General features: G+C 33.5%; 1 protein-coding gene across 1 annotated transcript in view; it reads right to left on the bottom strand.

Annotated features, from left to right (window-relative positions):
- NKAIN3 (sodium/potassium transporting ATPase interacting 3) overlaps positions 1-13,528 on the bottom strand; it is a gene marked incomplete at its 5' end in the record, with an annotated part of 47,082 nt that extends 33,554 nt beyond the window's left edge. The window contains one exon of the mRNA XM_015831862.1: positions 13,448-13,528. Coding sequence (XP_015687348.1) covers positions 13,448-13,528 — 81 coding nt within the window. The remainder of the gene's footprint in view (positions 1-13,447) is intronic.
- Positions 13,529-17,084: the final 3,556 nt, after the last annotated feature.

Below are 17,084 nucleotides of genomic sequence, written 5' to 3'. Positions count from 1 at the left end.
GGGATCATAAAATAGAGAAAGTGATAGAAAATGATAAAATTAAACCATTCATTATTCTTTCCACTGCTTTATTGCCTTTAAATACTGACTTTCCCTTTCTGTCTCTGCAGCTAACGTAGAATCCTAGAATAACCTTGGAATGTTAATGTAATAATAATCTTTCCTAGTTCCTTGAGAATGATTTGATTGGTGGATAAAAATGCCAAATTCAATCTAAACATCTGACATCTTGATTATTTAACCAACCATAATAATCATAACAATAACAACATTGATCCTTTGGATACTCTAACACCATCAACCTTGGGGGTTGGAACCTTGTTCTAAAGCAACTCAACATATTGGCATCCACAATATTATATACTACTCTATTTTAGTAAATCTGTTAGATAACAGAGATGGGAATGGAGCAAGGTCTCCTTTCATGTTTTTCAATCCCTACGAAAGAAATTAGGATCTAGCTCTAATTTTCAGTTATATATTGTTATATAGTAACACCTGTTTGATAAGGAATAGTATAACTGTAGCATTCAAATAAACATTAAGCTAATATTAGCCTTAAAAATTTTAATGGTGCATACCAAACAGATCTACAGTCATGTACAAAATTAAAACAATTCACACATGATAAGCTGCATATTGTCAACATTCTTATCTTATTACAGCACTATATAAGATGTTTCTGTATGATGACCAAAGAAAATATATGTCAGTCTGTGGAATCTGGTTATAAATATTCCCAAATTATGAAAAAATGTTAAATTATATGCATATTTTACATATTTATTTATTTTATTAAAGCTAATATTATTTTGATACTGTATGAGTCACATTAATGTAAATATGTATTCATGTAGATATTTACATGAATGTGACTAGAGCAAGGCTAGACAGGCTTCACAATAGTGCAGAGCCCAAAAGCCCTAGTAATACTTTGTTCCTTAGTTAGTATGCTTAAGGTTTGTGCAGCTGCCTGGTTGCATCAGAAAAAAAAAGGCTCGTATCATGGGTCCATAAAACAAACATACTTAAAATAAACCTTTAAAGATATTCAGGAAAACTTCAACATATATTATATCTCTGCATGTTTGTATTTGATATTAACCTTGTCTTGCAAATATTCTGGACTTGAGATTGAGCAAATGAAATTTACTTTTTATTTATCAGAACAAAATTTAAGTTTGGATACAAAATTGTATCTGCTCAAGAAGATAGAAAAAACTGTCAAAATACTCAAAAAATCCTTTGATGCTTAGATTCTTTCTTCTTCTTCTTTCGGACATTGGCGATCATGTTGGCGATCCTGTTTTTATCATCTCCTAAATGATTTCTTGATTTCTGCAGTCTAATTGATGAGAAGATGTTATCATTATTGTAAAATAAAAATAAGTTGGAAAATATTGATGTCTCCTGCAGATCAGTATATCTTCTGGAATAGAAATGTAAAGAATTGCAAAGAGTCTCTTAGATTTCTTATGAACTCCAGAAACCAGACAAATGAGATTTTAACATATTTCATACCAGAAGAGCTGGTTCATAACCTCTGGCCCCTATGGAGGTTTAATTACTATGCTTGGGCTTCCCATTATTCACAAAACCTATGCCTGCATCTGTTTAAAGCAGCTATCTCTTTTCCTGGCTTCGATAATTATGCTTCAGCACAACTTTAGGAAAAGACGTGCTTAGTTCAAGAATTTGCAGCAAGTGATATGCATGCACCCCTGTAAAGACCTGAAGCAGCTTTAAGAAAAGAAGATTAAATGCTTTCAGAAGTAGTACTTGAAAGTGTTATAGATGCCTTGCATCACAGCAATTTTCTTGATTCTAAAGACTAGATAGGAACATATTATTTTTAAAAGTAGCAATCATGATAATCAATATCACTGAGTAAAATTTAAACTCAGCTATTAGTACAGAAATGTCAAGCTCTGAAGACATTCCATTATTAAATAATTAACAAAAGTCTTTGCTAGTGGGAAGGAAAGAAGAGAATGTAGTATCACAGAGGGGGCTTTGAAGGAAACTGTTATTTCAGTTTCAGCACTCTTTATTGTGTTCAGAAAAGAGAAGATCTTCTGGGGTAGGATTTAGGTCCTAAACTATAGGATATTAAATATATGTGTGTGGGGAGATCACAGAGGCAACGTGTATAGGCATTTTAACCACACTGTGCTCTTTCTGATAATACTAAAAAAGTTCAATTTTTCTGAATCAGTCCACATTTATACCTTACAACGGGTTTGTGTCAAATAAAGCATTTGTCTCTCTCATGTGTTAAATACCGGATGCTGTATAACAACGTATTTATGGAATACAAAAGAGCATGTTCCATTCTCCTAACCTATTCCTAGTTCAGTTTTTCTAATTGTTTTCATTTTGATTTTGATATAAATTTGCATGAATAACAGATCTCTTATTCCTCCCGCAAATCCCACTTCCACCCCTTAGACTTACTCAGAGACTCATGATGTACAGAAACTTCTAAAATTCTTTTTGTTCTATTCTGTAGTCAGGTTAATAGCCTCTTTTGCCTCTCATTACTATATCCTATAAACTTAGTTAATGCAACTTTGACAAACCCAATGATATTTCTTATCTGTTAACCTGGGAACAATGTTTCCACTATATTAACATGGAAGGGCAGAGGAGATAGTTCCAGTAATCGGTTTTGACATTTAACACAAGACCTCTTATAAGCGTTTTTTCAGATAACATGATTGTTACTATAACTTTAAATTTAATGCTGTGGTACAGATCATTGGAGCTTTTAAAAATTACTTTATGTTCTCTTTGAGGGTTGGGTTCTTGGTTACTTCCCCAACTATTTCTTTGTGACATAAAGGTAACTAAGGCTAAATTCTCCAATGAGCTGAAAATGAAAAATTGTCGGGATCATTTTCCAATCATTTTTTGAATGAATTGGGTTGTGAATTACTATTTCCATTTTAGAGTGCAGTGGGCTACTTATTTTCAACCTGAAAAATATAAAAAACTCATGGATATTTAAACCTTCCTCAAAACCTTAGCAAATTTAAGACAAATGGACTTCAACTCCAGAATTCACCAATCAGCATGCTGGCTGAGGAATGCTGGGAGTTGGAATCTACATATTTTAAAGTTGCCAAAGTTAAGAAACAGATTTAAACAAATGTGGAAAAATTAAATTCAACATTACTAAATCTACTCTTAGTACTATAGGAAAACAGAAAGCTGGTTCCAGCTTTGAGCACAAGAAGTTGCTGTTGCCAAGTCAGAACAATGGAGACTTCTTCATAAGACTGCCTATTTGCATTGGTAACTGCTTTCCAATGCACCAGAAAGACCTTTCTCACTTCCCTTCATCTCCTTCCCATTACCATGGTGTGCACTGTAATATTTTTCCTGATCAAATGAAGTGGAGCTCTCAAATATTTGCACAATTGGATTGCTTTCAAGTTTTCATAATAAAACTACTGTCCTTATACAAATTCGGAATTTGTGTTATCGATTGAACAACATTTTTGCATGACCAGAGTGTATGAAATTTGTTCAACAGTAGGGTATTATGCCAGAGGAAGATTTTATGCCACCTAAAATTTGTCATATCACTATGGGAATTATATTTGTAAGATGATGTACATATTGTTTGATGATTTGTTTTTCCTTTTTGGGTCTTCTATTTTAATCTTCTTTCATTATATTACCTTGCACAATACTATAGTATAATTTAAGCTTCCTAAAATCAAGGTTTGGGACAGCACATGAGTTCTAGCACGTACATATATACATAATCCATCTCTAATTAATAAATTTAGTTAAGTGAATTCTCAATATATTTTGCCAAATATTTTACAAGCTAAAAACTATTTGTAGATCAATTAATATAAACCTGCCAAATTTCTGTAGGCTCTTATTTTGTCTACCAAACATCTACATTTATTTTGTTCCTAAGGATGAAAAAAAAGTAGTAGAACAATTAAGTGTTATCAAAATAAGAAATCAATGATACTTTCTTCTAGCAGTTTTAAGTGCTTCTTGAACCTACCCTGGGTGCCTATTAGAACTTCCCACATTCCCATAAGAGGAAATTCCAGGACGTATACTTTAAAACATGAACATTAAGTGCCTCATCCCTACCTGCATTCTGTAACATTTCATCTGGAGTGGAAACCTGGAAATATCAAAAGGTTACTTCTATTTGTGATTGTTGTGTTGTCTAAGTAATATTATTCATGTACAAATTTTGGAATTCAGTCACACAGAGGTGCTGATATTATATTGCCCTGGAATACACATCACCTACTCCATGCTGTATAGTAATATGTATCTCAAGGCTTATATTATATAAGACTTTCTTCTTCTGTTGAATAGGTGTAGTGTTTTAACTATTAAAAGCCAGTGTATTTTGGAGATATCATTGTGAAGCTTACCTTGCACTTAGTTTGAGATCATTTTTGGCATTTTGAAGGCTATTTTGTTTCATTTTCCAAAATTTTTAAATTTAAACTTATTTTAATGCTTTTTGTTTCTATTATACTGATGTCATTTGTTATTGGTGGTTTAATTACATTTTATATTTCATGTTTGCATTTGATTTTAGTTTAAGAGACCTTCTATTATTTTGTATGTTTGGGGCATTCTATATATATAGAAATAAAAAACCAAACATATTAACAACTAATTCCCTTAAAAATGAATCAGAATATTATTTTTAGTTCTTTCAAAGTATTTTTAAATAGCTAAAATTTGTTAATATTTACAGTGTTTTAATACATATACAAACATGCAGAGGGTTGTTCTCATCTTTTATTTTTCTCTCAGTTTGCTTAGGAAACAGATTACAAAAAAGATAATCACGATCACAATGATAAACAATATATGCCATCTCAAAAGGCAAGTCAGCATCCCTGGGCTATGTAGTTGTTATTGATAATATTTTGTTTCCAACACAGGAATACTTCCAAAAGTATAAGAAATCTATTTGGCTTACTCAGAATATATTGAACACAGAGTTTTTGATAGTTTATTTATTTTATTTTCTCAAAACCTTGAATGAAGGTTTTGAGAGCATGCAATCTGACAACATGCAATCAAAATACATGTAATGATGATGATGATGATGATGATGATGATGATGATGATGATGATGATGTTGGAAGGGACCTTGGAGGTCATCGAGTCCAACCCACTTATATTTAATAAGAAAGGATTAAAGGGAAAATTTCTTATTGAAAGCAAATTTTCCCAATTTCAACATTTGTATGAATTGTCAAATTTACTGGAAATAAAATAAATTGAAAAACTTAATGTTCCAACTGTCAAAAGAGTTGACATTTTATATTTCATTTTGCAGTTAAAACAAATTAAGTAGATTATAACATGGTTCTCAAATTGTAGTAGTAAAATGTATCTTGGAAAGTTTTTACTGGGACTTCAGTAATGGAAATACTTGAGAGGCAAGATATCAATTTTTCATTCATAATTCTCCTCTTTTTCCACTATTTTTCCAGTGTAGTATTTTTTCTAACATAATAAAACTTCAAGTAGAGACAGACTAATTATTTGTACAATGCCTTCTGTGTGATAGGCATCCAACTAGAAATCTGGGACAGTTTTAGGACAGAACTAAGTGATCTCTGAAAAGGATTTTACATTTAATATTGAAACATGAAAAATAATGAGTATAATGTCACAATATATTCAAGCTATCTGCAACCAATTTTGTACAACTTTGCATTGATCAACACAATGTCTATTCTATAGCGTTTACAGCTTTCTATAGCATCAATAAAGATCAATAGCCATTCTGTAGAATAGAAGCCAATTAACTTTCATTAGCTCAGTTTAATTAATTCAGCCAAAGCTTTATCTCCATGAAGACAATTTTATAGCATGAATGCTGGCCTCTACAGGAACATTCACCACATTCCACCAATTTGTCTCTCCCCACTCTGTGCTCAAGACGCTGGGCTACCTTTTCATCATTTCATTGGGCTTCATAAACTAAGCAGATGGCTGACCTTTCTCCTGGCTTCCTACTTCACCATCACTATACAAATATGTGGTCCTGGCTGGTTGGTCTGTTGGATGTACTGTTAGCTTATGAGGGGAAAACTTTAACATTCTGAGCACTATAATAGGAAGAACAATCATAGGACAGCATGAAAGTACTTCTCTCCCCACCCACCCCTCTCTCTCTGGGTAACTCCAGCAGCTGTATCAAAGGATCTATGTATTTTGCTACTTATTTAGATATAAAAGGGAGACAACAGATGTTTTATTTTTATTCCTCAACAATTCCACTGAGTAATGGAGGGAAAAATTATGCCAGCATAATTAGTAGTTTTTAAGATGCCAAAAGATGGTTGCTTTTGGAAAAGATCCTAAGTAACAAAGAACATGCTTTGTATGCCAAACTCCCAGGTCAGTCGAAAAGTGTTCTGACTGAGATCTTGGAAAATTCTTGCTAGCTATTGACAACACTGAGCTTGATGGGCCAGTGATCTGATATACAATAATGCAGTTTCCTATGTGAACAATTTTACCTTTTTGGGAGTAAAAGGGGGGGGAAATTACATTGCCATAGGTGTATACCAAACAGAGGAAATAGATGAACTTTTTGCTAGTCAGCTAACTGAGGTATGTAGGAAGCACATCACAATAGTAATGGGGGACTTTAACTACCCTGACATCAACTGGGAGACAAACTCTGCACCAAGTGGAAGATCAAACAGATTCATGTCAAACCTAGCAAACAACTTTGTCTCCCAAAAAGTAGAGAAGGGAACTAGGGGATTAGCTATTTTGGATCTAATTCTCACTAACAGAGATGAAATGATAGAAGGTGTTGAAGCCATAGGAACCTTGGTAGGAAGTGATCATGCAATATTGGAATTCAACATTATGGAAGCACAAGCAATAGAACACAGTCAAACTAGAGTCTTGGACTTCAAGAGAGCTAATTTCAATAAACTTAGCGAGAGCTTGGGAAGGATTCCATGGATGAGAATCCTCCAGGGGAAAACAACTCAAGAAGCTTGGGAAATTTTGAAAAGTGAGATAATAAAAGCCCAGTCTAGCACAATACCAACAAAGAGGAAAAATAACAGCTCTCAAAAGAAACCAGCATGGCTGCATAAAGAACTCCCTGATAAATTGAAAGATAAAAAGGACAAATATAGAAAGTGGAAAGAGGGACACATAACTAAGTCAGAATATCAGCAAATAGCCCAAGCCTGCAAAGATGAAGTGAAGAAAGCTAAGGCTCAAAATGAACTAAGGCTTGCGACCAAAGTCAAAAATAACAAAAAAATCTTCTTTCAACATATAAAAAACAAGAAAAAAATGAAGGAAATGATTGGTCCATTAGTGGGTGAAAGTGGCAAGAAGGTGACAAGCAACAGGGAGAACGCAGAACTATTTAATTCGTTTTTTGCATCTGTCTTTACACAAAGAGAAAAAACAGACCAACCTATTAAAAATAATGTGATAAAAAAACAGAATAGAAACACAAGTTAAGATAGGCAAGAAAACGGTAAGTGAGCACCTGTCCAGCCTAGATGAGTTCAAATCACCAGGACCATATGGATTACACCCCAAGGTTCTCAAGGAACTGGCAGATGTGATCTCAGAACCACTGAACTGTATTTTTCAAAGATCCTAGAGCACTGGGGAACTACCGGAGGACTGGAAAAGAGCTGATGTAGTTCCCATCTTCAAAAAAGAAAAAAATGGATCCAGGAAATTACAGACCTATCAGCCTGACCTCAATACCTGGGAAGATTCTGGAAAAGATAATCAAACAACGAATCAGCAAATGCCTACAGGCAAACAAAGTCATTACTAAAAGCCAATATGGGTTTGTCAAAAACAGATCATGCCAGACAAATCTTATTGCATTCTTTGACCAAGTGACAAAATTAGTGGACCAGCGGAATGCTGTGGATATAATTTACTTGGACTTCAGTAAGGCATTTGACAAAGGAGATTTGATAAGATAGAAAAATGTGGCTTAGACAGCATCACCACCAGATGGATTCGTAGCTGGCTAACCGGCCATACTCAGTGTGGTCCTCAGTGGCACTGCATCTACATGGAGGGAAGTGTGTAGTGGGGTGCCCTAGGGCTCTCTTCTGGGCCCAGTGCTCTTCAACATCTTCATCAACTATTTGGACGAGGGGATAGATGGGGAACTCATCAAATTTGCAGATGACACCAAGCTGGCAGGAATAGCCAACACTCCAGAAGATAGACTTGTACAGGTATAGTATAGGGGGTACTATAGTAACTGTGAGAGGGATATCGGAGTTCTAGTGGACAATCATTTAAATATGATGTGCTGCAGCTGCCAAAAAGCCAACACAGTGCTAGGCTGCATTAACAGAGGGATAGAATCAAAATCACGTGAAGTATTAATACCATTTTACAATGCCTTGGTAAGGCCACACTTGGAATACTGCATCGAGTTTTGGTCACCACGATGTAAAAAAGATGTTGAGACTCTAGAAAGAGTACAGAGAAGAGCAACAAAGATGATTAGGGGACTGGAGGCTAAAACATATAAGGAACGGTTGCTGGAATTGGGTATGTCTAGTTTAATGAAGAGAAGGACGAGGGGGGATATGATAGCAGTGTTCCAATATCTCAGGGGCTGCCACAAAGAAGAGGGAGTCAAGCTATTTTCCAAAGTGCATGAGGCCAGGACAAAAAGCAAAGGATGGAAACTAATAAAGGAGAGAAGCAACCTAGAACTGAAGAGAAACTTCTTGACAGTTAGAACAATTAACCAGTGGAACAACTTTCCTCCAGAAGCGGTGAATGCTCCAACACTGGAAGTTTTTAAGAAGAGACTGGACAGCCATTTGTCCGAAATGGTATATATTATTATTATTATTATTATTATTATTATTATTATTATTATTATTATTATTATTATTATTATTATTAAACTAAACCAATCTGGTTTTCTTAACGGTGACATCTGTCTAAGTTGTAAGTGTCTAATTCCAAAGAATGGTGTGTGCGCTACTTAAAGTCATTTAAATCAATTCTATAGATAGAACACATGCCTCAAATATTAGCTATGTTTATAATTCTGGTTATGGGGTGTGCAATATAGCTGGATCCATGCAATATAATAAGAAGTGTGATCATGACTTTTCCTCACATTTCCCAAGACAGATTGTAAATTGAAGATGGCATCTATGGCTGGGAAGGTCTAGTTTCCAATTCCATTAATGATTAACTTTATCAACAAAGGCCCCTTCCCATTTGGCAGAAAGTCTATAAAATGCCATTCTTTATTAGCTCCTGATGATAAATGTTCCCCACAATCAGGAAAAATGATACAAGTCTTGTCATTTTTCAAAATGTACTAATGGCAGAGGAAAGGAAGGAGGGAATTAGCAAAAAAGTTTGATATATCCAATTGTAAAAATATAATGTAAAAATGTTTTGTTAGACTTTTGGCATCTTTATATAATTACTGATACTCATAAATCATTATTGCATAAAGATAGGAGCAATCATATTAATGAGTTTCTTCTAAGCATTCATGGACAATCAAATAATGTTTTTTAAACCCTATGGAGCAATGGTTTAGAATGTTGGCAAATGACTATAGATAAGTCCAAATACAACTGATGTATTTAGATCTATTTTAATTCTGTTTTTAACTCAGATATATGTGTAAAACTATTTTGATTTATTGTGAAGGATGACCTACATCATCAAAAAGGAAAGCTTAAGTCAGTAGGAGAAGATGTAAATCCAGGCAGAAGTTTCAATTTTAAGAAGGCTAGCTTCATGGCAAAGGACTGTGATCAAGACACAGCAAGGTGCTGTAGTTCTCAAAAACTTGAACTGAACTATTTCCAAAGGAAGGAGTAACTTGTAAGGGCCCTACTGAGCTCCAAAATGAAATGGGAGGTTTTTTCATGCCTACTGTGTGCTGCTGCACTTAAGAGAATATGTTTCTAGAACAAAACTTATTGCTGCTGTAACATGAGCTCCTTCAAGCAAATAGGATTCTCAGTTGTCAAAATAGCAAAGCCACTGCCAAGCCATAGGAAATGAGCATCTAAAATGTCATTTAAATACAATCCTTTTAAAACACAAGATAAGCATCTAAGAACATCTCATTTTACATGACAGCAGTGATAGTTTCTTTGCTGGAGTTTATATTCATCTCTTTTCCTTGCTTTTGACAGAATGTCACTTGGACTTTGAAGAACAGAAAGAGTTTTGGTGCTTTTGTATGCTGATATCGGAGAAGACTCCTGAGTATTCCATGGTTAGACAAAAGTAAATAAATGACATATTGAGCAAATCAATCTCAAGGTTTCACTCAAGACATAAATGAGCAGACTCAAATTATCATATTTGGACATAGTATTAATACTTATCTTCTGGAGAAGTCTACAGTATAATGGGGGGACAAGTGGAAAGAAAGAGAAGAAGCTGAGAAAGAGCAATCTGATTAATTCAGTTATCACAGTGTTGGATGCACCATTGGAAGATTTGCACCAAGTTAAAGACAGATCCTTCTATGAAAAATCTATTTTTCTGTTTGCAAATAATTTCTCATAAAGCAATTCAAAGGGAAGGAATGTATAAAATTGTCCTTATGTGGTTCCATTTATTTAAAATAATTGTTACTGGCACCTTATCTTTAACAAGAGAACTAAAAAGAACTTAATGTAAATTTAAATGAACTTTTTCCACTAAATTTCTAAATGAACTGTAAACGTTAGCCCTAGAAGGATAATAAAATAAATTCTCACTATATTACTTTCTCACAACTTGACAGAAACATTTACCATAAAACTTTTGGCATGTCTTTTTGAATGGTGATATTTAAATAATATATTAATGTGGTATAAAATGTCAGCATACACCATCACATTGTGCAAATAACAAAGACAATTGTATATAATACTCCTTGAAAATGGAAATCTTTATGCACATAGAGATGAAGCCCAGCTTTAAAAAGTATTCCACTAAATTTTGTATATTCACTAAAACTCCAGATCTGAGTTAGCAGCTTTCCATAGTGATAGTTTAAATGAAGAAAATATCAGATACTGTATGGTAACAACTCTCATCTTCCTGTAAATTGCTGCTGTTGGTTTTTGAAAACACCGGAAATTGCTGGCAATTGACAATGTGACACATTGCAAGAATAGTTTGACTAGACTTTTGCTCACTTACACAAAACTGTTCCTACATTATTCATGCACAGCATTCAACACTTAGGCAATTATCAGAATCATTGATTTCTGAAATCCAGAGTCTTCCTTTCACACTAGACTAAAATCTCTTTTTGTCCTCTTTATAAAGATCAAATTAACATGGCAGCCAACAAATGAAAAACCTTTAACTGTTTCAAGGATCACTAACTCGATGTCAACGCTGCAAATACTGTATATTCTTGCTTTGACAATATGCAGAATTGTCTGGCATTTTTATAGTTAAACCAGGCAACAGAGAAAAGGGAGGAGAATAAGGGTAGCCCGGGAAAAAGAAACCGGAAGTAAATCACATCTTCCAAGCTGATTGGAAGATGTGAACCATGACCCCAAAAGAGGGGGGGAATGCTTAAAATGTAGATGTCAACGCTGCAAATACTGTATATTCTTGCTTTGACAATGTGTCCTACCCCCTCACAGTATATGCGTAACGGAAGAGAAGCCAGACCTAAGCATTTCCACCATGCTGTACTGACGTCTCTGTAACCTTAATAAATGCTTTTAGGAGAAAATATGCCTGAAAGTCCTTTTAAGTGTTTCGTTAATCAGACACATGACATCCTACCAATTTTCACCATGCCATCATACCAACAGTTTTTAGAACATCCTATATTAGATTTTTATTGAAATTGCAGTTATAAAGGAAAAAAATCATTAGGAAAGAAATAAAATAAATTATTAATTGATACAAGAGAGTTTAAAAATTTATTATACTATCATATAAGTATTATCTATGTGGTCCCTAAAAATGATACAAATTTTGATAGCATGGAATCAATTGAGAATATTTGAAGTTACAATTACTGAATCTTATTGTGACAGAATATATTTGCAAAATTTAACTGATCTAAAAGGTACTTGGGGAAGAGCAAAGTAGCTCTTCCCCAAACGTTAGCTCTTGATTGAACTTGCCCTCTGGATCCATCATAGCAAGCAGCACTTTTTATAAATGGCCTTTTCTCATTTTTCCCTTGGAATACAGTCACAGTGTGCTCAGAATTGGACTATTTGAAGTTAAATCAAATAGTATTTTGATTTAAATACAGACATTTTATTTAAATATATTTCATATATTTTATAATACTGGTCATACTATATTCCTGTATCAATCATTGTTTCAGTTTATGCTTTGCACTGCATTTAGCTACAGCATTGTAATCAATAAAATTACTATATGTAGGCAAAGCACATCATAGAAATGCCATGCTCAGCAGCATTTACTCTTGCTCTAATTTCACTTCCATTTGGACTTAACATATGTAAATTGTGCCTTTATATTCCACATTTTCTCTCAATGAAATGCATGTATCATAATCAGTTCCATTGACTACCATTCCTGTCCACCATATAAACAAGAGAGCAAACCCTATTCCCTTCTAGCACTGAAGGTGTTACCTAGTCTGGTTACAAAATGTCTGCAAGCAAACAACCAAGTACAGATAGCACCAAGGACTCCACAGTTCAACTCTTTGAGCTACATATATTCTTTTCTATTGGTCTCATCAACAGCCTATCTGCATTTACCACTTCGGCTGCCCCTGTTCTGTGTTCCCAAGGGCTTGACTCTAAATCAGTTTAAGAAAAAATAGGTGGGAAAGGCTACAGAAGGAAACTTTGCTTCAATATCTGTATTAAGGCTATATTGTTCTTAAATACTAGGACTTTATGAAAAAGATGGTTATCAAGAACCTTCTATTCTACAAGCTGGTGGTTCCTATCATGAGCTACTTTTGGCTGCAGAACAGAGAAAATGACAGAACAGTTAACAAGCTCAAACAACTTCAGGGAAGTAGAGTAAAAAAAACAATAACAATATAGCCTCAATCAATTCAAAAATTAATTATTAAAGTTTTTGCAAAACAGAAAGCCAAACAAAATAATATGAAAATATCTGTTTGGAAGAGTTCCACGTTATTTCTAACAAAATGTTTGAATTTTGACAAGTTAGAAGAAACTAATCATAAAATAATTATTTGAAGGGCTTGGAACAAGTAGGGTTTATCTAATTACTACATATGTATGATGTATCTCTTTATGTTAGTGGGTTTCCCCAAAACATATCATAATGCTATAGCAATTGTGGAAATAGAAATTCAAAAGATCCACAAATGATCCATAGTCATTTTTTTCAAAATGCAATGAAATATATTTTTTAAAATAGTCATCCTGTAATTATTTAAGAATTATTGTTCCATTTCATTCAGTCAAAATATGGAACCTACCTTAGATAGACCACCTACTTCCAAATAAAAGCAGATAATGAAAACATTCCATGTGACCCAGAGAGCAGTCCAAATGGAGTACTAAAGTAAAGAAAGAAAAATAGATAATAGATTATGATAAAAATATTATACACATGGATGCTGTAAATCAAACATATAAGTACACTTCTGGGAACCACCAGGCAGGGAGTTTCCAGAAAGAATTCTCTACTCTGAAATCTGTAGAAATGCAGCCAACTCTAAATCCAATATTCTTTCTTTCACTGATTACACTCAATGAAAGTTAGATTAATTATTTATGGTGCTATATCAGTCTATTGATACCAATAAATTGTGATTCATTGACCTAACTATGCATTTAATTCTCATGATATATTTCTGCAATGCTTGAAAGCAATTATACCACAGCCTTATTTTGTTAAGTCTCTTAAGAAATGACCAAAAGCCAAAAAATCTGATAAACCAAATAAATAAATAAGTCTGTGATCAATAATGTTGTGAATTAAATTTCTCCAAATTATCAATTGATGACCTTCAGATTTTCCCTCTATCAAGCCAGCAAATATACAACACATGTATGTACACATCAAAATAAAAAGGAGAGGAATAGGAACAAAATATATTGTTGGAAAAATCATTGGTATCTAGGTACATCGATAAGAACACTGAAATGACATTGCATGTATTTGTTGTACTAATTTAGCATAAAAATTCAGATTTTTGCAGAATAATGTTACGATGCATACAATGTCACTTTTCTTCCCTTCCCTCCCTGGTGACCATTTGTGTGTAATATGAATAGAACTTCTTTTCATGTCTTCATTTATAAAATTCATAGTATGGAATTCTGATTTCTTTAATCTCATTTAGACCTGCCCTTATTAGATTGTGTGCAACTTTGATTCAAATGTGCTTCAATCCAATCACCAGGCTGAATGGAATAATTGATTCAATATGTTGATTATGTGGCATCAAGTCAGTGCTGATTTTTAGCTATTACATAGATAGATTTTCTCCCTGAATCAAATGCTTTTAAATTTATTGAGGGTTCAGTAGAATTCCATGCATGTAGATACAAATTAACTTCTACAAATTGTGCTGCAAAATCAAATCAAACTGCACATTCAAATCAGATTCGGATTTGAAGACATAAAACTTATGCATCATTTGATGAAAGAATTCTTTTTTGAGTTTTAAAAATTAAATTCAGGCAAGATTTCACACATTGTGACAAGCCATAATATGTTTTGTTTAATTTTATCTTAATGGGTTTAGCATGTTACATGAACTCAACTGTGGTTTATTCAACAATCACAATTAAATAAACCATGTCTTAACAAGTTGCAAATAAACCTTAATCTCAATTGGCTATAAATTTTAAACAGAAAATGATGAAGAAGATTTTTTTTTTCCCTTTCAGTAATACTTCATTCAAAATCTTTCCTCTTATTAACCGTTTTCATTCCACAAGCAAAAAATCCATAACACTGAGCAGAGAGTTGGACTAGAAGACCTCTCTAAAGTCCCTTCCAGCTCTATTCTGATTGATTGATTTACATAAATATCAGTCCTTGTGTGTTATTGTCAAATTTGTCATTACTGGAAAAATGATTAAAAATCATAACTGATACTTAAAGTTTCATTTCTTTTTTTAATAGATTGACTATTTTAGTCAAACAGGAGAATGAGGTGAACATAATGTACTTTGACTCCAGCAAAGCATTAAACAAAGTCTCCTTACATTTTGGCAAATTATGAGCTAGACCAGGGTTCTCTTCTAGAAGAAGAGACAAAGAACAATTGGTATGACAACAGGAAAAAAATTGTAAAGGTAAGACTTGTTTAACAACAGAACAGATTAGGTCAGGGAGTGGTGGACTGTCCTACAGTGGAAACTGGAGAGACATTTATTGAACTTGCTTTAGTGAATACTGAGATAACTCAATATTTATATAATCTTAGAGTGGAGCTAGACTATTTTGTATTTAGGTAGAAAAGTATGTACTGCCCTAAATAAAAATATTGGATATTCCTTGTTTTCTATATTTTGTTTGATCTTTCTGGGCTGTTATAATTGATTGAAATAGGCAGTCTGAAATTAAAATATAGCACAGGGCTCAGCAATTGTTTGCACAAGGTCTCCCAAGATTTCAAACAAGAATGCAAAATTTCACTAATGTCCAGCAAGTACCAGTATTTGGCATAAATTCTGAGATGTCCTGAGTTCTAAGGCATGCTCATTTAAAAATGGGAAGGTTTAGCTTAGATATACAGATAGTCCTTGACTTACAAACATTTGTTTAGTGACTGTTCAAAGTTACAATGGCACTGAGAAAAGAAAAAAGTGACTTGTGATCATTTTTCACACTTAAGACCACTGCAGCATCCCCATGGTCACATGATTAAAAATCAGATGCTTGGGAACTGGCATGTATTTATGAAAGTTGCACTATCCTGGGATTATATGATCACCATCTGTAACCTTCCCAACTGGCTTCTGATGCTCAAAGTCAATGGTGGAAGTCAGATTCGCTGAATGACTCAAACAGCAGTGATTCACTGCTGAATGACTTAATAACAGCACTGTTGAATGACTTAATAACAGCAGTGATTCACTTAACAATTATGGCAATAAAGGTTATAAAATGGGGCAAAACTCACTTAACTACTATCTTACTTAGCAACAGAAATTTTGAGCTCAATTCTGGTTGTAAATCAAGGGCTACATGTAATATAAAATAAATCTCAATGTTGGTTTATTAATATTCACATTATGATTTTATTTGCTTTCTTCTTTTAACAATTCATTAAATGGTCTAAAATGAGAAAACAAAATATGGAACTAAACAGATTTTAAGAATGGAAATGTTATTTATGGATAATTCAAACATCCCACAGATCAAGGAAATACAGTTATGTAAAGTTAATCACTTTCATAAAAAGTTTCCTTTTTACAGACTTAGGAAACACATTGAAATAAAACCCCAAATATAAAAAAATACTGTTATTCTGTGCCTGTTAGAATGCATGGTAGTTTGAGAAATAATAAAAGATGAAAGGTCTCACATCAATACTAATATAAACTTTAAAAGCAATTTTTAAAAAATTCCTTAACTGAAATTCCTAACGAAATAAAATAGAAGAGACTGTTTTTACACCTCAAAATCCATTACTAATAAAATTATAGAAAGTTCCCAAATGCTGACATTTCGGGAGGGAGAAACCATAAATATTCAGCCTTTCCAACCAGCTAAATTTCAGCATAATGTGAAGGTTTTTATATGGTTTTAGAATTCGTTATTCCTGTTGCAGAAATCCCCAGTGTGTTTACAGTTCTTATACAAAGACTACGCCTATTATTATGTTGTTTCACAAAGCTGAAGTAAAACCCCTTGGCATCTTACAGTTATTTATTCTTTAAATCACTATCTTCAATTGTTTTCAGGGTCAGTTACTAGTCTGCATCAATTCAAAGAAGTTTCTGATGGTTCCCATAAACACATGGGGGTTACATGAGTGTGAATTGCATGGACAAATTAGATGTAAAATGTATTAAAAAACATGAAGGAAATAAGATACGGCAAAGCAAAGAAAGCAAATTATACTACAAAGGTCTTATTTGTCAGCAGTTTGATCC

This window comes from Protobothrops mucrosquamatus, unplaced genomic scaffold (assembly GCF_001527695.2).
Source record: "Protobothrops mucrosquamatus isolate PMUCROS unplaced genomic scaffold, P.Mucros_1.0 scaffold_283, whole genome shotgun sequence".
Taxonomy (NCBI): domain Eukaryota; kingdom Metazoa; phylum Chordata; class Lepidosauria; order Squamata; family Viperidae; genus Protobothrops; species Protobothrops mucrosquamatus.
The sequence above is the reverse complement of the archived record's forward strand: the minus strand, read 5'-3'. Positions and strand labels throughout refer to the sequence as shown.